The sequence below is a fragment of the Trachypithecus francoisi genome, unplaced genomic scaffold (assembly GCF_009764315.1).
Source record: "Trachypithecus francoisi isolate TF-2019V2 unplaced genomic scaffold, Tfra_2.0 Lachesis_group11, whole genome shotgun sequence".
Taxonomy (NCBI): Eukaryota; Metazoa; Chordata; class Mammalia; order Primates; family Cercopithecidae; genus Trachypithecus; species Trachypithecus francoisi.
Genome location: NW_022681456.1, coordinates 40,016,497 through 40,040,796, shown reverse-complemented (window position 1 = coordinate 40,040,796; position 24,300 = coordinate 40,016,497). Strand labels below are relative to the sequence as shown.

The 24,300-nt window shown below is 41.7% G+C and overlaps 1 protein-coding gene across 3 annotated transcripts; it reads left to right on the top strand.

Annotated features, from left to right (window-relative positions):
* NUDT4 (nudix hydrolase 4) lies at positions 1–24,300 on the top strand. 3 transcript variants are annotated; one of them, XM_033221082.1, is made up of 5 exons: positions 1–533; positions 16,176–16,286; positions 17,037–17,081; positions 20,792–20,876; positions 21,198–24,300. In XM_033221082.1, the coding sequence occupies exons 1-5, from the start codon at positions 435–437 to the stop codon at positions 21,398–21,400; spliced, it is 543 nt and encodes a 180-aa protein (XP_033076973.1). In that variant the 5' UTR covers positions 1–434; the 3' UTR covers positions 21,401–24,300. The 3 variants fall into 3 exon arrangements, with proteins under 3 accessions (XP_033076973.1, XP_033076972.1, XP_033076974.1); XM_033221081.1 differs by having other exon boundaries at positions 20,789–20,876; XM_033221083.1 differs by lacking the exon at positions 17,037–17,081.

The following is a 24,300-nucleotide window of genomic DNA, read 5'->3' as shown; positions in this document are numbered from 1 at the left end:
TGGGCCTCACTTAAACAGCAGCGGAGGGGGCGGCGCGCGGTCGCCACCGCGCTGCTGCTCAGTGGGAGCGGGTCTTCGCGCAACTGTTTCCGCGTGGCGCGCGCCTCGAGCCGCCCTTCCCCTGGCGGCTGCGGCCGGAGGGAGCGGAGGCGAGCGGGAGTCGGGATCCATGGAGAGCGGCGGACACCCGGGCAGAGGCGAAGCCTTCATCTCGGCACCCGGGCTCCAGTGACCCGCGCTAGCGTCCCGTCCCGCCCGCCTCTGAGCGGCCGCCGGCCCCGGGACTGACCTGCCTCGCCGCACCTCCCGCACTGACCAGCGCTCCCGGCGCCCCTGCGCCGGACTCGCCCTCGCCCCCACTCCCCGGCGGGGTGGCGGCGGCCGGGCCCCCGCGGCGGCGGCCGGAGCAGCAGCAGCAGCAGGAGCCCGCCTCTATGATGAAGTTCAAGCCCAACCAGACGCGGACCTACGACCGCGAGGGCTTCAAGAAGCGGGCGGCGTGCCTGTGCTTCCGAAGCGAGCAGGAGGACGAGGTAGGGCGCCCAGCGGCGCACGCTTACCCTCCGGGGCGCCGGGGTCTGGGGCCCGGGTGCTTCCCCTCCCTCCCCGCCCGGGCGCAGGCTGAGGGGCTGGGAGGGATTAGCCCCCTTCCTCCCTCCCTCCTTTCCTCCCTCCCTTCTTACTTCCTTTCTCGGGGCTGATAGAGGAGACAAAGGGGGCTCGCCCAGCCCCACTTTCTCCATCTGGGCACTCGAGAAGGCGCCTGGTCCCCGGGAAGGTCCCGGGCCGTGTGAGTCTCGCCTAGCGGGAGTCACCATCTTAATGTGCGAATTGAGTTGAAAGCCGGATAAACCTCGAGTGCTCAGCGAGAGGAGAGTGGAAATGGCGTGAGTGTTGCAGCAGAGCCCTTGTGCCTCTTTTACATATTTTCCTTCCATGTTACAGCCATTTGCGGTCTCGGATTCGATCTAAGCATGTTTGTGGAGTAACAGACAGTCCTCGTGCTTGGAATTGAGGACCCCGCAGTCTAGTCTTGGCAATTCTTGTGGGTCCATGAACCCGCTAGCTGTTGGCATAATTATGCCTCATTTTTAAAAAGGCCTTCCCTTCTTAAAGTTTTCTGACTGCAGAAAGATGGTTAGTGAAAAATGTGGAATAATGCCAAAAGGGAGACGATGGGCTAGAAATGGGCAAAGCTGCCATTTTCAGACAGTAATCTACAGCTCTCAGCTTATGTGTAAAGGGTTCTTTGCTCTCTGACTTGACATCTGGAAAGGAGCAGGCTTTCTCGTTCTAAGAGCAGTCCTTGTGTAATTTACCATCTGCATTGGGCTGAGAATGAGACCCTTGGGGTTTCCCTGGAGAGCGATTTTTACTTAATTCAGTCGTATTTATTTAAAATGGCTCACTGTTGAAGTTTGCTTAGGGCAATAGTAGCCTTTTGGTATTGCCACTCTTAAGATAAATTACACAGGTAAAAAAAAATTAACACTGAGTTCTGCTTTCATAACCAACCGTGTATAAAATACGAGGCTACCTAAGGCTGGAGATGGGAATTTAATGGCTTCCTTACTGCTAGTCCCTGTAGTTGTGATGAGTATGACTTAGAATACACTCAGTGGCTTAGTTCTTGTTATGTTAACAAAAAGTTCTTGAAATTTGCCCTTCAAACCCTTGTTTTGCCTTCATTTTTTTTGAAAAGAAACCAAGCCCTTTAGATGGGTTGCTCTGTGCTCACTCATAGCCTTTACGTGTTAGACCTGAATCCCAAACGAGTGTCCAGAGAAATACGGTCCCAGCCTTTGAGATGGGTCTGCTTAGGAGGGCTAGAAACTGCAAAGGGAAAGGTTATTAACTTTTACCAAATGAACAAGTCAACAAGCATTAAGTGTGTTCTGTAAAAAAGATAAAGCCTTAGCGGAAAGGGGCCATGTTGAGGCAAAGTAGTAAACTTTAAATATAAAAGAAATGATAGCCAAAAGGGATCAAGATAGGTCAAGGATCTTGTCTGGTTTCCTCAATATCGTATAATTATATTCTTAATTGAGTGCTTACCATGTGCCAGGCACTGCCAGAAGAAAACTTATACATTTAATCCTTTTAACACTGGGAGGTAGTGAAGTTATTCCCATTTTATAGGTGAGGAGACAGTTGCAGAGCATAAGTACTTTCCCAAATGACGCAATTAGGAAGTGGTAGAGTCAGGATTCAGGGTCCAGTCCTTACTCCTGATGGTGGGCTCTGTTTGTTGAATGACTGAGATTTTTGCGAGGCTAAGTTTGGAAGCCTTTCTGAAAGTGGCGACTGAAGTATTGCCGCAATGTGAACTTGGAATTCAGGCTTTGTAAAAATACTAGACTCTAGGGGAAAATATGAGTGATGGAAATTGAAATGATGATCTATATTGCGCTTATGGTAAAGCAAAGTCTGATAGAAGCTTTAGGAATTACTTTAGCAATAAAAATAAATGGTTATTTTTATGCTTGGATATTATTTCTACTGTAATAAATACTAAATTCATAGCCTCTAGTTGAGTCAAGAGACCAGTGTCATTAGGTAAGGTGAAGTAGGGAGCAAGTTTTGGAGAATATATTAGAGACATCCATTGTGTAAAACTTTGTAAATCAGATAACCTGTAGGTTGAGAATCGAAGTGAGTGAGTCATCTTATTAGAGGATATGATCTGAGGGAAGACTCTAGAATTCTCCTTAAGTGAAATGCACAGCCAACTTTAACATCTGGTTTAGCTCTTCAGAATTTTTCATATCTGTGGTTGTGCGTGGTTGAGGCTCTATCTATTACATGATGATTACAGAATAAACTCTGTCAGCTTTCCTGGAGATCCTATTGTTTCTCTATGAATTTGGCTTCACTCTGTTGAAATTGCATTGCCAGACTTCCCAGGACAGTCTAGAAAACCAGCTTGAACCCACCTCTCTAGTTAATAGGTGACAACTGTTTCCCTCTACTGGATGAAAAACACCTAGATCCTGGTAGGGAGATTTAAATATATGTTTTGTTTGAGAATGAAATGTTTATACAAATGGAAGTAAAAGAGTAATTGCAATTTGACCCCAAAAAAGCTATGTGGCGCTCCCATCTGGCTGTTCCTGTACTGAAGTTCTCAGTAAGTTTCTACTTTAGAACAGATTGTTCTAGGAAAGAAGGTTGTTCTAAGAGCAGAGTTATTCTTTTAAGGTGGTTTTATACATTAAATATTTTCCATTTTATCTTCTTCTGCTCTGTAGGGTAAATACATATTAGTATTTGTTTAGGAAGAAATTAGGTAGCAGAAGTAACCTATCCCAAGGTCACAGAAGCTGGCAGATCCTTTTGAGCTCTGGTCCTTTGTTTCTAAATGTTTTGTTTATTTGACCTACCTCCCCAGCTAGTTATTTCTGTGGGGAAGCACCCTCAGTTTTGGCAGCTGGACTTCTAGACAGGCCCACAACTAATTGCCCTGTAGAATAGCTGCGTACTGTGCTTGTACAGTGAAAGATGACAGTGCTTTTACAAATAGGTAATCAGAAATGGATTCTGTTGAATGTATTTGCATATATGATAGTTTAAAAGGGGATGAAGAGATGAGATCTTAGCTCCTAAGAAACATTCTATAGGGGAAGTTTGGACAAGTAATCAATGGAAAGAGAAATAAATAAAGTAAGGGAAAAGTGTGGTCGGGTATTCTGGGGTTAAGATCCAATGTGAGTCATTTGGAGTTGGATGCGGATGACTGGGAAAGGAGGGACCAGGCATCTCAAATAGAACAAGACTTGGGGCTTTGGTAGATTTGGCTGTAGCTTAGGGATGGCATAGGATAAGTAATAGTTGAAATATGCAACACTTCAAATGTAAGGTTGAGAAATTGCTACACAAGAAAGGAACTCTTAGTTTTGAACAAAGAACATTTAGATATTAGATGTATTCAAGCTTGAGAGTGATCTGGCAGCAAAATAGGTTTGGTCTGCTAAGGGGAGAAATAGAATGACTTGATCCTGGGTAGAATCCAGACATACTTACAAGAGAGGCATTAACAAATCAGTCTTAAGGACTAACCACTACAGGCCAGGCGGGCGGATCACCTGAAGTCAAGTGTTCGAGACCAGCCTGGCCAATATGGCGAAACCCTGTCTCTACTAAAAATAGAAAATACAAAAAGTAGCGGGCATGGTGGCATGTGCCTGTAATCCCAGCTACTCAGGAGGCTGAAGCATGAGAATCACTTGAACCTGGGAGGCGGAGGTTGCAGTGAGCCAAGATCATGCTGTTGCACTTTAGCCTGGACAACAGAGCAAGACCATGTCTCCAAAAAAAAAAAAAAAAAAGACAAGAAAAGAAAACTAACCACTACTCTTCCATAGAACTTGCTGCCCTAATTAGCTTTTCAGCTCTATGAGCCAGGGGCTGTCTTCTATAGATGGTCTGCTATAATGCTGAATATATATTACTGAAAAATCTTGAGTTGTACAAAATCATGCAGTAAAGCTTTGGTGGGAAAGGTCGAGTCTGAAAACCTAAAACCAGAGCTCTGATGAACAATAGTACTAATACAAAATATTACTAGAGTTCAATCTCCACTAGCATTTTTATACTTAGAATCAACAGTCAGTCCACCCTTTTCACACATATACTCTGGGGCTCATAGTTCTTCAGAGTTAAGTTCTTGAAGTATTTGTTTCAAATGGAGAGCACTTTCATCAAAAATAAGTACTACCCAAAGGTAGCCTTTTTTAATTTATTTTTTATATTTATTTATTTATTGAGACGGAGTCGCGCGCTGTCGTCCAGGCTGGAGTGGAGTGGCATTGTCTTGGCTCACTGCAAGCTCTGCCTTCTGGGTTCACACCATTCTGCCTCAGCCTCCTGAGTAGCTGGGACTACAGGCGCACGCCACCATGCTCAGCTAATTTTTTGTATTTTTAGTAGAGACGAGATTTCACTGCGTTAGCCAGGATGGCCTTGTTCTGACCTTGTGTGTGATCCACCCACCTTGGCCTCCCAAAGTGCTGGGATTACAGGCGTGAGCTACCGTGCCCGGCCTGGAAGCCTTTTTTAAACACAGAGAAGTGTCACCAACCTCTTGATGAAGAGCCTCCGGCTCTCCCAGAAGGTTTCCTGTCATAAAACCAGGCATTAATGTCGAATTTGCATTGGATCATTATTTTTTTTCTTAGGGTCTTTGTATAACTTAAGACTTTCTCTAATTGAAGAAAGCTTACATCACTTTAAAACATTGACCTGCTAGGTAAAAATGCCATGGTCAACCTGACTTACCACATTATTGATAATACTTATCTACCAATCCCATGTAACTTAGAGCTAAACATAGTTTAGAAGAAAGAACTGTTATTTCTGGTCTACTGTGCCTCTGTAGTCCAAAAAGAAGTACTAATTTTCTTAATAATAGTAGGTGCTGTTTAGCATGTATCAAACCATTTTCATAACCTATGTTCTTGTAAAATGTCTATGTGCATAGTGGGTGTTCCTAATAACACTGCTGGCCTAATTTTGGTTAAGTATAGTAGAAGTAGGTTAACATGTAGTTTTAACCATTCATGATATCCTGATTCATGATAATTTGGGAAGAAAGAACAGCAACCTCAAAACAGTTTATAAGTAGGCCAGGTGCAGTGGCTCACACCTGTAATCCCAGCCCTTTGGGAGACCAAGCTGGGTGGATCACCTGAGGTCAGGGGTTCAAGACCAGCCTGGGCAACATGGCAAAACCTCATCTCTACTAAACATACAAAAATTAGCTGGGCATGGTGGTGTGCACCTGTAGTCCTGGCTACTCTGGAGGCTGGGGCAGGAGAATCCCGTGAATCTAGGAGGTGGAGGTTGCAGTGAGCTGAGATTGCACCACTGCACTCCAGTCTGGGTGACAGAGCGAGACTCCACTCAAAAATAACAACAAACGGTTTCTAAATAGCTACAATTTTCAAAATAAACCTCTTTATTCTTATGGATCACTTGAGGTTCTCTGGATGGCTCCTCCCCTCCCTTTCCCAGGAACAGAACGTGGTATCTATATAGTGGTTGGAGTTCCTAGAGCTAAGCCACGACAATTGCAGCATTAAGCGTAAAAGGTGAAACACAAATTGGAATTCGGGGCCCAGGGACCTACAGCCTCTGAAGGCATAACTGCATTACGTAGCCCTTGAACAGCACTCTCTATACATCCTCAGCCAGGAGGACCCGTCAGTTGACAAAGGGGTATAGATTCTATACAATAGATCAGGGGTGCCCAATCTTTTTTTTTTTGGAGTCTCGCTCTGTCACCGTGTCACCAGGCTGGAGTACAGTGGTGCAATCTCGGCTCACTGCAACCTCTGCCTCCTGGATTCAAGCGATTCTCCTGCCTCAGCCTCCTGAGAAGCTGAGACTACAGGCGTATGCCACCACGCCCAGCTAATTTTTTGTATTTTTAGTAGAGACTATGAGCCAAGCCATGACAATTGCAGCTTTAAGGGTAAAAGCTGAAACACAAATGGGAATTCACTATGTTGGCCAGGATGGTCTCGATCTGCCCACAGCCTCCCAAAATGCTGGGATTACAGGCATGAGCCACCACGCCTGGCCTGGGGTGCCCAATCTTTTAGCTTCATTGGGCCTCATTGGAAGAATTGTCTTGGGCCATACATAAAACACACTAACATTAATGATAGCTGGTGAGCTGAAAAAGTAATAATTGCAAAAATATTTCATAATATTTTAAGAAAGTTTACAAATTTGTGTTTGGCTGCATTCAAAGCCATCCTGGGCTGCATGCAGTCCATGGGCCACAGGTTGAGTGGGCTTGCAATAGATCATTCTAATTCATAGACTTTTGGTTTTTTTTTAAGAGTCTCACTCTGTCACCCAAGCTGGAGTGCAGTGGCGCGACCTCGGCTCACTGCAACCTCTGCCTCCCAGGTTCAAGCCATTCTCCTGCCTCAGCCTTCCAAGTAGCTGGGATTACAGGTGCATGTCACCACGCCTGGCTAATTTTGTATTTTTAGTTGAGACAGGATCTCACCATGTTGGCCAAGCTAGTCTCTTACTCTTGACCTCAAATGGTCTAGCCACCTCAGCCTCCCAAAGTGCTGGGATTACAGGCATGAGCCACCATGGCCGGCCACTACACTATTCTTAAAGTGATAAATGCTTCTCTCCAAATGCTTAAAACCTTAGGTATCTAGGAAAAGACAAAATAACTCTTCAACAGTGCCAGGTGAGTGGTGTTTTATTCTAGTAATTGTCTAATACATGGAAAGAGGGAGTAAGATTTAGTAGTGTAGTAGGAAGAATGCTTATGTGAAGACAGATTGAATAGAGTAGGAAGAGATGCCTTCACTTCTCACCACACTAATAGCGTTGGCTTTGGGGTCTGAGTGTGCTCCAAGTCTGGCTCTGCAGCCTGGTAGAATGAGTAGTCTCCTTTTCATAAATCTTTCCTATGGTCTCAGCTCTGATTTATCTGGAAGGTTGAATGCATCTTCCTTCATCTCTGTCATCGCTAATGTAACAGACTGGCATCTTGATGGATACAGAAAATCTAATCTACTCAAACCTATGAATGATTATGAAATTCCTATGAAGGAATTTCAAACCTATGAATGACCATGTGTGGCTCTGTCAACTGTTGGTGTGTCTTTGTAGAATAAGCTTTTATAACCCATCTTTAGAGCATTAATTAGCATGCTAACTATACTAGTAAATTTGAGGGTATCATAGAAATGTATAGATGGCTGTTGTGTGCATTTAGAGGGAGTATTGAAGAATAATGCGTTGTGATAGGGTTCTAGACATTGAGATTCTTCCACTTTTGTAGGAGGGGCTTAGGAGCAGCTGCCCATTATTTGAAATCAATATTATTGCAAGAAAAGCAACCATTATGGTTATATGGTTATGTTGCTGTGATTCAGTAAATGGCACCCTCAAAACAAACCAAAAAAAGCCTTTACAATAAATTGTGCTGAAATTTGATTTTAGATTTCTGCATATATAGATTATATATATATTTGTAAATCTTTAAAAAAAAAACGTGTGTGTGTGTGTGTATATAAAATTTTCTTTTTTCTCTTTGAGACAGAATCTCACTTCTGTTACCCAGGCTGGAGTACAGTGGCATAGTCATGGCTCACTGCAGCCTCAACTTCCCAGGTTCAGGTGATTCTCCCACCTCAGCCCCCCGAGTAGCTTGGACTACAGGTACATCCACCATCCCTGGCTAATTTATTGATTTTTTTTGTAGCGACAGGGTCTTCCTATGTTGTCTAAGCTGGTCTTGAACTCCTGGACTCAGTCTGCCTGCCTTAGCTTCCCAAAGCACTGGGATTACAGGTGTGAACCATTGTGTCTGGCCTATAAAAGATATTAATAGTTCAGGCTGGGTGCAGTGGCTCACACCTGTAATCTCAGCACTTTGGGAGGCTGAGGTGGGTGGATCATTTGAGGTCAGGAGTTCAAAAGCAGCCTGGTCAACATGATGAAACCCAGTCTCCACTAAAAATACAAAAAAAAAATGAGCGAGCATAGTAGTGCATACCTGTAATCCTAGCTACTCAGGAGGCTTGTAATCCCAGCTACTCAGGAGGCCTGACGCATGAGAATTGCTTGAACCCAGGAGGCAAAGGTTGCATTGAGCTGAGATAGCACCATTGCACTCCAACCTGGTTGACAGAGTGAGAGACCCTGTCTCAAAAAAAAAAACAACAACAACAAAACTATTAATAGTTGAGTTTTCCCACAGAGTTTTAGTAGAAAAGGTATAGTGAAGCTGAAAAATGTGAATGTATGACTAGTAAAAACACTGCTTAGAACTCGTATCTCCAAAATTTATGTAAGAAACAAAATTTCCATTATTGACTCTAGTAGATATTTTCATCATTCTCAAAAAAAATTTTTTGTGGAACACTTAACGTTTGCATTAGCAGATACATCAAATCTTTTGTCTGGGTTGGAGAACTCTTGACTGAAAGAACATAGCTAAATCTTTGATAAGGAAAGTATACTTTCTTACTAATTTTGGCCTCTGGAAAACAATACTGAATGGACTCTGGTTTTTTTTTTATTATTATTTTTGAGACAGAGTCTTGCTGTGTTGCCCAGATTGGAATGCAGTTGCGCTATCTCAGCTCACTGCAAACTGCCTCCTGGATTCAAGCGATTCTCCTGCCTCAGCCTCCCAAGTAGCTGGGATTACAGGCATGCACCACCATGCCCAGCTACTTTTTATATTTTTAGTAGAGACGAGGTTTCACCATGTTGGCCAGGCTGGTCTTGAATTCCTGACCTCAAGTGATCCTCCTGCCTCGGCCTCCCAAAGTGCTGGGATTACAGGCATGAGCCACTGCACCTGGCTGGACTGTTTTATTTGCATGCTCTTTACAAAACTGGTTTTTCAAGGTGAATTACTTTAGTAGTTCTATAAAAATGTAGTCCAGAAAAATCTACATTGATGATTTCATCTTCAACAGATTCCAAGTGACTTCAACAGAAAAGCTGTAATTCTTGAGTTCTTGATAGTTCTGGAGTGACAGTGCGCCACTACGGTGCAACTCCTCACCACCACTCCCAGTTTCTCTTTTATAATCCCAGGCTTTTTAACTTGGTGAAATGTTTTTCTGAAAAGGGAAATGGTCATATAGCACTGGACAAAAGAGCAGGTGTGGGGGTTCTTAGGGAAACACTGAGTTATGTTTTCATCTTAATCACAACCACCTGCCTAAAAACAGTTGTTAGTGTCCTCTGTTGTCTGCCTAATTAAAATATAAACATGCTCCAGTGTGATACTAACCTTTTTTCATCTGTATTGGTCTAGATCTAGTGCTGGGGACCGCTTCCAAGTGCATGACAGATCCCAGATAATCACAGGATGGCCTTGCTATCACACTAATTGGCCTTAAGTTAAAAACCACCAGTTCATTATTAATTGGGGTGGGGGCAGGTAGGGGACTGTTTTAATTGTCCTTCTCTCTACTAATGCTATTCATATTTTTCCACCCTGGCAGACATACGCCAGTCTGTTCTCTTATCTGGAGTGTATCCCTCGGTTCTTGCTCACTCTTAAGTCACTGCCTTCTCCCCACCCCAAATGTGACTTTGGCCCTTATTTGAACACCCAAATGAACTATTCAAGATGAGTAGGCAAGTACTTAATGAAACAGACAGACTTTCAAATCTGTCACCGTCACATCTGTGTAAGACCTCTTTTCATAAGCTAGTTGTTTTGATGACCAGTCATTTCTGTGTCTCAGATATTAAGTACCCATTTAAAGTGATCATTTTATGGAAAGATATATTTGAAGTTATTGGTTTGACCAAGTTTATTTTTCCTGGGATGTCCAGGGACTCTTGGATGATAAGTTACTGGATTAGGCTAAATCATTTGTCCACAATTTATGGTGATACAGATTTATATAGATGTATGTGTTCTTGCAGTTTTTAGACAAAATACTGAGCATTCTTTGTGACTTTACTCCAACCGTACCTCCAAGAATATAAGCTCTTTGAGGGAAAGATGTATATTCAGTATCTTTTCATCACATACAATTCCTGTTCAGTATCACACAATTAGTAGATAAGGAGCAAAATCAGCAACTTCTTTCTCCATAGTGCTTCTCTTTAAGGTGGAGAACTTGTGCGGAATTGTTACTTTTTGACAGGAGTCAGTCTGTTCTCTATCTTTCTAGGGGTTGAAGATTGTAAAGGTGAAAGTGAATAGATTTAGTTTGGATACCATGTGCATGATGCTTCTTTCCTGCTAGCCCATTTTCATGATTCTGATTTTCTGTTGAAAACATTTTAAAGTGGTAAGGTTTTGCATGAAAATTAAAAGTGGATAAATAACTAACAGTTACATTGGCTGTAGATGTCCACAATGTGACCCTTGAGACGAGCACTTGAAATATGACTGCACTGAGGAATTGAATTTTAAATTTTATTTAACCTTAAATTTAACCATATGATGCTGGTGGTGACTGTGTTAGCTTTAGAGCCTCAAAAGCATGAAAAGCTCAAAAGCAGAGTTTGGGACAGACTGGAATTAATTGGCAGATCAAGGGCCCCAGAGGAGCCCAATTCTATCTGCAGGTTTGTCAATTTAGATGAGTAGACAAGTGCTTATTACTGAATTTCAAAACTGCCATCACCAAAAGTTGGATATTAGCAAATCTGCCTTAAGCTAGTAGTTCAGATGTGAATCATTTCTGGACCATAGATAATTGAACCCAGGAGGCAAAGGTTGCAGTGAGCAACCTTTAAATGAGATAATTACTCATTCAAATTTATTGGCTTATTTATTTATTTATTTATGAAAGATACATTTGGCTGGGTGTGGTGGCTCATGCCTGTAATCCCAGCACTTTGGGAGGCCGAGGCGGGTGGATCAGCTGAGGTCTGGAGTTCAAGACCAGCCTGACCAGTATGGAGAAACCCTGTCTTTACTAAAAATACAAAATTAGCTGGGCGTGGTGGCGCATGTCTGTAATCCCAGCTACTTGGGAGGCTGAGGCAGGAGAATCGCTTGAACCAGGAAGGTGGAGGTTGCAGTGAGCCAAGATTGCATCATTGCACTCTAGTCTGGGCAACAAGAGCGAAACTGTCTTAAAAAAATAAAAAGAAAAGAAAAACAGTTGAAGTTAATGGTTTGATCAAATATTTTCTTTTTGGAATATCAAGGGATTCTTACACCATAAATTATTAGATTATGCTAAATCACTTATCAAATTTATGTACTGTTTTCATGAGACTGTCTAAAAAGTAATTTATGAAAGAGAGATGTTGACACATAAGGGTTCCATGTTACTGACTTTTAGAAGAAAAGTTTAGTCATGCTGATGTCATGTAGATGCAGGTTTGGTTTTAAATCTGAAGCATAGGCTGGGCGTGGTGGCACACACCTGTAATCCCAGCACTTTGGGAGGCCGAGGCAGGTGGATCACGAGGCCAGGAGTTCAAGCCAAGATGGTGAAACCCCATCTCTACTATAAAAGTACAAAAATTAGCTGGGTGTGGTGGCGGGAGCCTGTAATCCCAGCTACTCAGGAGGCTGAGGCAGAGAATTGCTTGAACCGAGGAGGCGGAGGTTGTAGTGAGCCGAGATCACGCCGCTACACTCAAGCCTGGGCGACAGGGAGACTCTGTCTCAAAAAAAAAAAAAAAAAAATCTGAAACATAAAATGTTTCTTCAGAAAAGCAGGCACAGCTTATACTAATTCACCATGATTAATCTCCTGTAGTTTAGCTCTCTGTCTTGGAGAACTGGAAACATCATAGTCATTGACCTAGATACATGAAACTTTGCATTTCATTTATTCAGGACTGCAACATTTTGAATATGGATGATTTTGAAACTCCCTATTTACTATTTACTAAGTGATGATGTACTTTTCAGGTGGCTAGTCACCTGCATTATGTCCCATTATTAAGGTAATCCAGGAAGTTGCTTAGCATAGAATTGTATAACAAGAATTTCATCTAGGCAATAGAAACCGGTTTATCCTTAACTCATACCTAGTGACCAGAACAAGAGGCCTGTAACTCTGCAGTCCGGACCAGTAGTTGCTATTTACTTTCCCATGATGTGAGACAAACCCTTAACATTTTTATTTAACTTAAAAACTTACACTCACTTGCCAGTCTTGATGGCCAGTGCCTTTGGTTGCCATAGATCCTCTGTAAGCCTCCAATGTTGAATAAAATACGAAGGTTTTGAAATCTGATTTGTAGTTTCTGTTTAAAGTGGAATTTGAACTTAGAGACCCTTGCATGCACTTTGGATTTTTAATTTTCTTTTTCTGATTTTCTATAAAGTCTCATCTGGGTATAAAATGATAGTGTAATAGCTCCCCCCGCCCTTTTTTTTTTATTAAAAAAATTTTTTTTTATTGAGACAGTCTCATTCCATCGCCCAGGCTGGAGTACAGTGGCATGATCACAGCTTACTGTAGTCTCGGCCTCCTGGGCTCATGTGATCCTTTCCACCACAGCCTCCTGAGTAGTTGGGATTACGGGCACATGTTACCATGCATGGCTAATTTCTGTATTTTTTGTAGAGGGGATTTTGCCATGTTGCCCAGGCTGTTCTCAAACTCCTTAGTTCAAGAAATCTGCCCACCTTGGCCTCCCAAAGTGCTAGGATGGGATTACAGGTGTGAGCCACCATGCCCGGCCTGGAATGCTGCTTTTCTAATGAGGGGGTTCTATGCCTGAATAGATATTCTCTTTTAACTCAGCATTTTGGGGGCTTGAGAGAAAGGTGGGAGTTGCTAATTGTCAGCTTGAAACTTGCCAGTTTGGAAAAGTTGAGTTCCTGGTAACTTAGTCAAATAGGAGAGGTCTTCTGTGCTGGCTGTGAACTCTTAAAGGCCAGCAGCTCCTGGCAGCAGGGAGGGAGCAGGGCAGATAGAGGTGCTGGCATGCATTTAAAAAAAAAAAAAAAAATCCTACGGCTCTTGCCTGTAATCCCAGTTGGGAGGCCAAGGTGGAAAGATCACTTGAGCCCAGGGTTTCGAGACCTATCTAGGCAACATGACAAGACCCCACCTCTATAAAATAATACAAAAATCAGACTGGGCAGGGTGGCTTACACCTGTAATCCCAGCACTTTGGGAGGCCAAGGCAGGCAGATCACTTGAGGTCAGGAGTTTGAGATCAGTCTGGCCAACATGGCGAAACCCTTTCTCTACTCAAAATACAAAAATTAGCTGGTTGTGGTGGCAGGTGCCTGTAATCCCACCTACTTTGGAGGCTGAGATGGGAGAATCACTTGAATCCAGGAGGCGGAGGTTGCTGTGAGCCAAGACCATGCCACTGCACTCCAGCCTGGATGACAGGGCGAGACTCCATTAAAAAAAAAAAAAAAAAGGACAAAATTAAGACAGGCCTGGTGGTGGGTGCCTGTATTCCCAACTGCTCAGGAAGCTGGAGTGAGAAGATCACTTGAGCCCGGGAAGTGAAGGCTGCAGTCAGCAGGGATTGTGCCACTGCACTCCAACCTGGATGTCTGAGTGAGACCCTGTCTGTCATCATCCTCTCTATCTACACTGGGAATGAAACTTCATGATAAACCCTATGTGTTTTCCAGGAAGAACTGTTTAAATTTACTTGAAGGCAGTATACTGTATACTAAGATAATTTTGTCGACACTTTTGTTCAAATTGGTTTATTGATTTTTTTTTAATTTTTTTGAGACAGAGTCTCACTCTGTTGGCCTGGCTGAAGTGCAGTGGCACAATCTCAGCTCACTGCAACCTTTGCTTCCTGAATTCAAGCAATTCTTGTGCCTCAGCCTCCTGAGTAGCTGGGACTACAGGAATGTGCTACCACACCCAGCTAATATGTGTATTTTTAAGTAGAGATGGGGTTTCACCATGTTGGCCAGGTTGGTCTTGAACTCCTGACCTCAGATATCCGCCCACTTCAGCCTCCCAAAGTGCTGGGATTATAGGTGTGAAGTGCTGGGATTATAGGCGTGAGCCACCACGCTCACCTCGAGTTGATTTTTAACTTTAGTGACGTTCAACATAAGCTAGCCCACAAATATTCTTTTTTTTTTTTTTTTTTTTTTTTTGAGACAGAATCTAGCTCTGTTGCCCAGGCTGGAGTGTAGTGGCACAATCTTGGCTCACTGCAACCTCTGCCTCCCAGGTTCAAGTGATTCTCCTGCCACGGCCTCCTAAGTAGCTGGGATTACAGGTGCCTGCCACCACGCCTGGCTAATTGTTTGTATTTTTAGCAGAGATGGGGTTTCAACATGTTGGCCAGGCTGGTCTTGAACTCCTGACCTCAGGTTATCTGCCCACCTCAGCCTCCCAAAGTACTAGGATTACAGGCATTGAGCCACGGCGCCCGGCCAAGTATTCATTTAAAAGATGGGTATGTAATACCCATTACCTGTTAAATAGTTAAACTCTAGGATACTTGTCTAAGATAATAGGATATTTTTGTAACAGTTTGTACATTTCAGTCTTTTTTTTTTGAGATGGAGTCTCACTCTCCAACCAGCCTAGGCTGGTTGTGCAGTGGTGCAATGTTGCCTCACTGCAACCTCCGCCTCCCAGGTTCAAGGGATTCTCATGCATCAGTCTCCCAAGTAGCTGGGATTATAGGCAGGCACCACCACACCAGCTAATTTTTGTATTTTTAGTAGAGATGGGGTTTCACCATGTTGGCTAGGTTGGTCTCGAAGTCCTAACCTCAGGTGATCACCCACCTCGGCCTCCCAAAGTGCTGGGATTATAGGTGTGAGCCACCATGCCCAGCCACATTTCAGTCTTAATACTATTCTTGGTAAGGGGTCCATAGACTTTTCCAAATTAAGCGCCAGATAAACATTTTAAGCTTTGAGGGCCACACAGTCTCTGTCGCAACTACTTTGACTCTGCTGTTGCATCACTAAAACCACCATAGACAATATGTAAAAATGAGTAAGTGTGACTCGATTCTAATAATTCCATCTGTGGACACTGAAATTTGAATTTCACATAATTTTAAAATGTAAAAATACTTTTGGCTCGCAGACTGTACAAAAACAGGTGGTGAACTGCAGATTGCCAGTCCTGTTCTAGATCATAAATGATAGCTGCCTGTTAGCAGAATGAAGTGACTTTGGCCCATGTATGCAGGTTTAAAATATGAAGGATGCTTCTTGCCACCTAATCATAACAGTAACAAGCACTCTGTATCAAGAATCGATTTTCGGTGCATTTCCCCATTTCTTTCTCCTAAATCTGTTTTCTTTTTAGTATTCTTATTTTCTAGGTGAGGAAACAAGGAAACCTACCTATGGTCATGTCCTTAAATTTGGAATATTCCATAACTAAAGAAACTTATGTGACCATAGATCTCAGTGCATACAACTCTGGCTAATAAGCCAAGTTTCTGTTTTTATCCTTTGTTAGTATCCAATAATTCAAGAGTTTTACCAATTGAATCTGGTAGTTTATTTTATTAGATACAGGTGATTTGGTAGTGTGACCATGTTAATGTTAATTCTGATTTCAGAGAGATGGTGTTTAACAAAGATTGTTAATTGCATTTTTGTGGTATAATGCGTACCCCTAATAATTTTAATTAAATTTTAAAATGGATTAATCTAGAGTAGAGTTACAACCTTGCAGAGGTTTGAGAATGTTGTTTATATATGAAATGTTTCTCAGGCTGGAAGTATACAGTTGCGGTTCACCTTACAGGTGCTGCTGGTGAGTAGCAGCCGGTACCCAGACCAGTGGATTGTCCCAGGAGGAGGAATGGAACCTGAGGAGGAACCTGGCGGTGCAGCCGTGAGGGAAGTTTATGAGGAGGTGAGATGTTCTTTCACACAAATTATGTTTCGGAGTTTTAAAAACAAGGCCCTTTGCTACATAACACTAAGACAAGGAGATGGGTGCAGCAGTGCTTTTTGTTGCCTGATGCAACTTTAATTTTAATTTTTTTTTTTTTTTTTTGAGATGGAGTCTTGCTCTGTTGTTAGGCTGGGATACAGTGGCACGATCTTGGCTCACTGTCACCTCTGCCTCCCAGGTTCAAGTGATTCTCCAGCCTCCCGAGTAGCTGGGATTACAGGCACGTGCCAACGTGTCTGGCTAATTTTTGTATTTTTAGTAGAGACAGGGTTTCACCATGTTGGCCAGACTGGTCTCGAACTCCTGACCTCAGGTGATCCACCCGCCTCAGCCTCCCGGAGTGCTGGGGATTATAGGCATGAGCCACTACACCTGGCCTTAATTTTTGTATTTTTAGTAGGGACAAGGTTTCACCATGTTGGCCAGGCTGGTCTCAAACCCCTGACCTCAAGTGATCCTTCCGCCTCGGCCTCCCAAAGTGCTGGGATTACAGGCATGAGCCATAGTGCCCAGCCAGAAATACTAATTTTTGATCAGTCCTTGCTACTTATGAAGTAAATGACAATAAAAACTTCACAGAAGCAGGAAGATAGTGAGTTGGTATGGGGAGAGGTATTGTATTTAGATTTAATAGCCGAGTATAAGTTGTATTTATATACATTTTGTTATAAAAAGGTAAACATTTTATATTTTATCTTTTTTTAATAGGCTGGAGTCAAAGGAAAACTAGGCAGACTTCTGGGCATATTTGAGGTGAGTTAAAAAGTAATCTTCACTTTGCTGATAATAGAATTAATGATTTCTTCCTAACCAACCAAATAATGTGGCAGCAGCCTGAACCAGACATTTCTGTCAGACCAGCAGTAGGCATCAGTCCAGGATTAGGGAGGGAGGGAAGTAAAAGCCACTTTTTCATATGCCATCACGTTTGTTTGTTTATTTATTTATTTACTTATATTTTTTATTTTCTTTAAGACAGAGTCTCGCTCTGTCGCCAGCCTGGAGTGCAGTGGCACAATCTTGGGTCACTGCAACCTCTGCCTCCCGGATTCAAGTGATTCTCCTGTCTCAGCCTCCTGAGTAGCTGGGACTACACCACCACGCCCGGCTAAGTTTTGTATTTTTAGTAGAGACGGGGTTTCATCATGTTGGCCAGGATGGTCTCCATCTCTTGACCTTATGATCCGCTTGCCTCGGCCTCCCAAAGTGCTGGGATTACAGGCGTGAACCACGGCACCCAGCTGACATCACTTTTTTTTTTTTCCCCCCAAAATTACATGTTTTATTTTCGTGTTTGTAAAACGAAGAGCTTTTTTCTGGATGGTTTTCTCATGAGCTTTTCATACAACAGTCAAGTAAACCTCGTGGCACTAGCCAGAAATCGTTGCAACTTTGGAACTTCCAAGACAATCTGGCCTCTTATCAATGGGCAGACAGTGACCCTCATTCAAAATGAAGCTGCTAGTCAGTGACATCCGACATTCATTATCTTCACTGGCTGATCGCCCACACCCAGAATGCCATTAAGAGTGTCAGGTTTTAACCAAGCGGTTTTCCATTAAATACGCTCCAGCATATTCTGGAATTCTTTCCTATATCTTTGCATCTTCAGAGCTGCTCTGCTGTGCCACGACAGCGCCATTGTTCCACACTACCAAAGGATCACGAAGGCCTACGTAAAAGACCGACATCACTTTTATACAGCATTATTATGTAGTGATTACTTCTGTTTGACAATACAGTGGAGCTGATACTGAAATGTTTCTCTTAATCCACTGTAGACTATTTAGGGTATAGATATTTTAGGAGGTACAATATTTTTAGTATGACCTAAAGGCTTAGGTCTCATGTATTTTATCTGGAAATGTCCCCATTGCCCTTAGCAAATAATATTGTATGATATACATAGTGACTTAAAGGATTGTATGAAAATATAAATCTCAGGTACATAGAACAGATGCTAAAAGAATAGAATTCTCTTTCATATATTCTGTTATTACTGAGGGCAGAATAGAATTTTCAGGGAGGGAATTTGAATGTGATAGGCACTCTTTGGAAGCCAGGGAGAAAGGAGGTCCAGATGTATTTTCATCCAAGATTCAGACCTAGATACATAGTATACCAGAAACATGGTCACTTTCCTTTTTTTCAGAGTACTATTTATAGCTTAGTTCAGTCTTTTAGTACTATGAACCATATAAATTTTATTTTTAAGCCTTAGGAAATCAGAAAAAAATCCCAATTCTATAGCACTTGGTAGAATTGATGACTTTTACCAGAATACAGTAATTATTAAGAGTAAAGTTGACCGGGTGTGGTGGCTCATGCCTGTAATCCCAGCACTTTGGGGGAGGCCAAGGCAGGCAGATCACGAGGTCAGGAATTCAAGACCAGCTTGGCGAATATGGTGAAACCCTGTCTCTACTAAATAAATACAAAAATTAGCCGGGCGTGGTGATGTGTGCCTGTAGTCCCAGCTACTTGGGAGGCTGAGGCAGAAGAATTGCTTGAACCTGGGAGGTGGAAGTTGCAGAGTGAGACTCCGTCTCAAAAAAAAAAAAAGAGAAAGAGAAAAGTCATTCAGGTAGAATTCAGTCTTTTCCAGAATTCAGCAGTTGCTTCACCCAGCTAAATAGCACCATCTCCTGGTTAAACTGAAAAACATATCGAGGTTTTTACAAATAACACATTTGTCAGTAAGCTGACAAGGTTTTTGAAAAAAAATCTCACATTATAAATAAAGCTTAAATAATATGGGAAGGTAACAGTATTAAGTGCTTTACAAATACTGTTTACCAGGACATGTCAATCAAAAAATACCTTTCCCCTTAGAAAGTATAAGGGAAAATTGGATTGCCCTGCCCATCCATCCCAGTGATTTTAATGAATTTGTGAATGTAGCATAATAAATGTATTGATTTGTCAGACATAGAAATAAAACAACTGATGCTTAAAAATAATGTGTTAAGTGACAGTTGCCTCTAATTTATTGTTTTTATTCCTTCTCAGATATAAAAATATAATCCTTCCCAACTATAAAAACCCACTGTTTTGAGTAGATTATTCAGGTTGTTTGTGGCCAAAATCAGGACAAGTATCTAAAGTTGTGGACTATGGCAAAGAAGGCTAACTTTAATCAGGATGAAGGAAGGCCAACTTGTTTAATTTTTAACCTAGAAACAAGCGGGTGCCTGTTTTATTTATTTATGGTTTTTTTTTTTTTTTTTTTTTTTTGAGATGGGGTATCATTCTGTCATCCAGGCTGGAGTGCAGTAGCATGATCTGGGCTCATTGCCACGTCCGCCTCCTGGGCTCAAGAGATCCTTCCACTTCAGCCTCCCGAGTAGCTGGGATTACAGGCATGCACCACCACGCCCAGCTAATATTTTTATATTTTTAGTAGAGATGGGGTTTCACCATGTTGGACAGGCTGGGCTCGACCTCCTGACCTCAAGTGATCCGCCCGCCTTGACCTCCCAAAGTACTGGGATTACAGACGTGAGCTACTGCGCCAGGCCATGGACTGTTGTTTATGTGTACCTTGATAGGCCTGTAGGAGGAGTGCTTAAAGGAACTGGTGCTGTTTGCTCTTACAAAGGTCCTAAAGGAAGCAGTTTTCCATGGCATTGAAAGGTTGTCATGATTAGCCCCAGGGAAGAGGGGATAGGATGAAAACTATGGGAATGCAGGTCTATTATTTTAATAAGATTCCATTCAACTCTTAAGATTTTCTTTATGAAAATAACATCAGATAGGCTGGGCATGGTGGCTCACACCTGTAATCCCAGCACTTTGGCAGGCCAAGGCGGGCAGATCATGAGGTCAGGGTCTGAGACCAGCCTGACCAACATGGTGAAACCCCATCTCTACTAAAAATACAAAAATTAGCCAGGCGTGGTGGCGCACACCTGTAATCCCAGCTACTCAGGAGGCTAAGGCAGGAGAATCACTTGAACCCAGGAGGCAGAGATTATGGTGAGCTGAGATCACGCCACTGCACTCCAGCCTGGGCGACAGAGTGAGACTCCCTATCTCAAAACAAAAAAAAGAAAATAACATCAGATATACAGAAATCAGTGTTAAAAGTTTAGTACTGGAGGCTGGGTCCTCATACCTGTAAGCTCAGTTTTTGGGAAGGCCAAAGCAGGAGGTTCCCTTGAGGGCAGGAGTGGAGCAGCCTGGGCAACATCTTCAGACTTCTACAAAAAAAGTAGTATGGAGAGCCAATTTCACCACCAGTAGTGATGACGCTCTAGTTCTAGTCTTCTATCTTTTTAACTTTTAAATGTTTTGTCTTATATAAAATCACTTTCGTGCTGGACTGTACAACTGAATATATTTGTTTGTGCTGGGAAATATGCTATACTAATCAGCAGTAAGGCAGACTAATTTTTTCCCTTGGAAAATGTGTCAGTGGCTAGCTCCTGTAGATTAAAATGCATTTGCTTTTTATATTCAAGCAGAACCAAGACCGAAAGCATAGAACATATGTTTATGTTCTAACAGTCACTGAAATATTAGAAGATTGGGAAGATTCTGTTAATATTGGTAAGTTCCCTTTTGATATCTGAATACTACTAACAGAAGGTTGGGAAGATTCTGTTAATATAAGTAAGCTCCCTTTTGTTATCTGAATACTGTTAAGTCAGATGCTATATTTCTGTGTCCAGTTTCCATCTTAGATTATTTCTGGTCACTTCATTTAGAGCAGGGAAGGTAACTGAAATGTAGAGATGCACATTCATCTTAGTTCTTCCCCAGCATGTAGTTGTCCCAGTCATTTGTCAGGGAGTAAGTGGACATTACTTACATGGTTTACTTTTTAAAATGGACTGTCTTGTATGTAACCAATGTCATTCTTTTCTCTAGGAAGGAAGAGAGAGTGGTTCAAAGTAGAAGATGCTATCAAAGTTCTCCAGTGTCATAAACCTGTTCATGCAGAGTATCTGGAAAAGCTAAAGCTGGGTTGTTCCCCAGCCAATGGAAATTCTACGGTCCCTTCCCTTCCAGATAATAATGCCTTGTTTGTAACTGCTGCACAGACCTCTGGGTTGCCATCTAGTATAAGATAGAGAGAACTGGGTGGGCCTCTGCCACCATGTGCAGTCTCATGGGGAAGAGGCTTCTTTGTTTTCCTCATCAAACATCTGAATGACGCTTGCAAACTGTCTGAATTTGCCATGCAAGGTTTTCAAACAATTTGCATGTTTTTCAGATGCTTTCAAATCTTTTTTTAAAAAAAAATAGTGTAAAATATTTTAATAAGCCAAAGCCATGTGGAATTTTTGTTTAGATGCCTTAACTGTGCCACACCCCGCAAACCCCTATATTATTTTGGTTATCTATTTCTCACAGCATACTTTCAATTTTTTGTCCATTTGACATCAGTCTGTGATTTATTTTGTCATCAGATTACTTGTGAGTATACTTCCCCCAAAATTGTTTTCTCATTCGCAGCATTAGCATATTCAGCAAATCCATCTGTGGTGGGAATGAAAAATATTATTGGTATTAAAGAAATCCATGCACCCCAAAACTTGTTTTACAGGATTACAAATTTAATTCAAAAGTTCCAGATTTGGGCTATTTCTGTATGAGCCACTAACTTATTTTGTCACGGGGCTTAATTTGCCATTTTTGGGGATTTGTTGACTCATTTGTCTGAATTTTCACAACTGGTATTATGTCACTAGCTACCTGATATGCCTATTTCCCTTATAACTCAATAGTACCTTAACACAAAGTATAACTCTATAGAGTTGGTGAATATTTTAGGGAAATATTAGCAAAATGCATGTAGTAAAGACATGAAAACTGTATTCATGGAATTTGGTTCAGCATGCTCAGTTGCCAGTTCCCATTATCGATACTCTTTCTACGCATAATACCTTAGAACCGTGTTTCCCTCAATGTACATTGCTCTTAAAATGTATTCAGTTATTTAATCTAGTGGCCCCCCACAGGAGTGGAGTCTTGAAATCTAACTCTAAATGCCAGTCAGTGATGACTGCATCACAGTTGAGTGAAATGGCCTTCCTGTTCAGCTGTTAGAGACTGAAGATTGTTAGGGCACCTTAGAATGTCTCATCTTTTCTAGGTTGTCAACAGGTACTATTTGTCACATAACTAACTTTCGAGGCACTGGAACATACCTGAACTAAGAATTAAATCTTTTACTTTATACTCATTTAAAATCCAGAATCCCATCTAAAACACATAGTAAGATACCTTACCTGAAACTCTTGCACTTCCCCAACCAGGGCAGAAATGAGGTGGGAGAAGTTTGACTAAAATGAGGGATGAGGGAAAGTAAAAGATTTTTTTTTTTTTTTTTTTGGAGACTCCCTTTGTTGCCCAGGCTGGAGTGCAATGGCACGATCTCGACTCACTGCAACCTCTGCCTCCCGGGTTCAAGCGATTCTCCTGCCTCAGCCTCTCGAGTAGCTGGAATTACAGGCACCTCCCACCAGGCCCAGCTAATTTTGTATTTTTAGTAGAGATGGGGTTTCTTCATGTTGGTCAGGCTGGTCTCAAACTCCTAACCTCGTGATCCGCCCACCTTGACCTCCCAAAGTGCTGGGATTGCAGGCATGAGCCACCGCGCCCAGTCAAAGATCTTTTTTTATATAGACTTCAGCCCTTTGTAAATATTGTAACTGGGGAGTATAGAGTAGAAGAAAGTATAGTTAAAACATTTGTTCTACAAATTAACCTTTAAAAATAAAATTACTGCTAAAAATAGAGTGCTGTTACACTTAAGGAAAATTAGTGCCATTTTGAAAATGAGATCTCGTGCCATAAATACAGCTGAACTAAATATAAATGTTCACAAATTAATGTTGTCAAAGGAATGAGTCAAGCAGAAAAACTTTTAACCAGCAGCATTTCATTCTAAAGTATGTAGTGTGATCAAACATGATCATCCAGAATTTTTATATTTTTTCTTTGTACAGAGGTTACATATTCTGGGTGTTCTTTTATAAAGGAAACATTTTAAATCCCACAAATTGACGCTTTCTATCTTCAAAGATTTTTTTGGTCAGTAATCACTGAAATTTCCTTAAATTATATACTTAATATAGCAGAGAAACTGGATTGTTTTTGTATATAAGACTGCTTCCACCTGAAACGCTGTAATAAGTACTGGGGGGTAGGGGAGTGCCTATCTTGTACATGATATTCTTAGAGGTAATAAGGTAATAATGCATGAACTTGTTTTATAAACTCTTGGACTATGTATTTGACCTGTAAAATATGTACAGTATTAATGTCAACCATCTCTTTAAAGTTAGCCTATAAATATTGTTGTATAATTTTCTTTGGTCAGAAACATTTGGACTGAATAGTGACACTCGCTAAGGATTTTCAGTGCCATTTAGCAAACCAACTGTCTTTAGTCTATGCAACTAGCAAAAATCTGCATAATGCAACAATACAGTTTTCACACTTCAAATTTTACATGAGGGGTTCTTCACGATTCTCCTGGAACCCAGTCTAGCAAAATTAGAGGAAAGGCCCTAGGGAGATTTATTTGTTATATATAGTTAACTCTACTGAGTATAACAAACAGTGTCTACTATCTCAACCCTCCAACATTTGCAGTGTTGGGACTGTCATTTGTGATTTCTTTTTGATGGGGTAGTTGAATAAAATTGGGCAGTGAAATTTTTCAGTTCCATGTGGCTCCCAAATAAAAAACAGAAAATAAGTAGTTTTTTGTAAATCGACTTGCAGACAAAGTAGGAACTGTCCTGCATGATGTTGTTATTTTGTAAATGGATGACATTTTCCAACCAAGCACATGCCATCCAATTTTCTGTCAATCACACTGTTGTATAAAGCAGCAGAACTGAAGGGGAAAAATGATTGTTGTACACACTGAATTGCTTTGCATGGTCTCATTTGAGATAATTGGTGTAAGAATCTTGACTTTTTTATATTTGGAAACATCAAATAAAAATGGAAAAAATGA

Coding starts and splice junctions, on each gene's coding strand:
- NUDT4 (XM_033221081.1), top strand. CDS start 435: ATGATGAAGTTCAAGCCCAACCAGACGCGGACCTACGACCGCGAGGGC. Junction 17,082..20,788: donor GACTTCTGGGCATATTTGAG/GTGAGTTAAAAA, acceptor TTTATATTCAAG/CAGAACCAAGACCGAAAGCA. Junction 20,877..21,197: donor GGAAGATTCTGTTAATATTG/GTAAGTTCCCTT, acceptor TCTTTTCTCTAG/GAAGGAAGAGAGAGTGGTTC.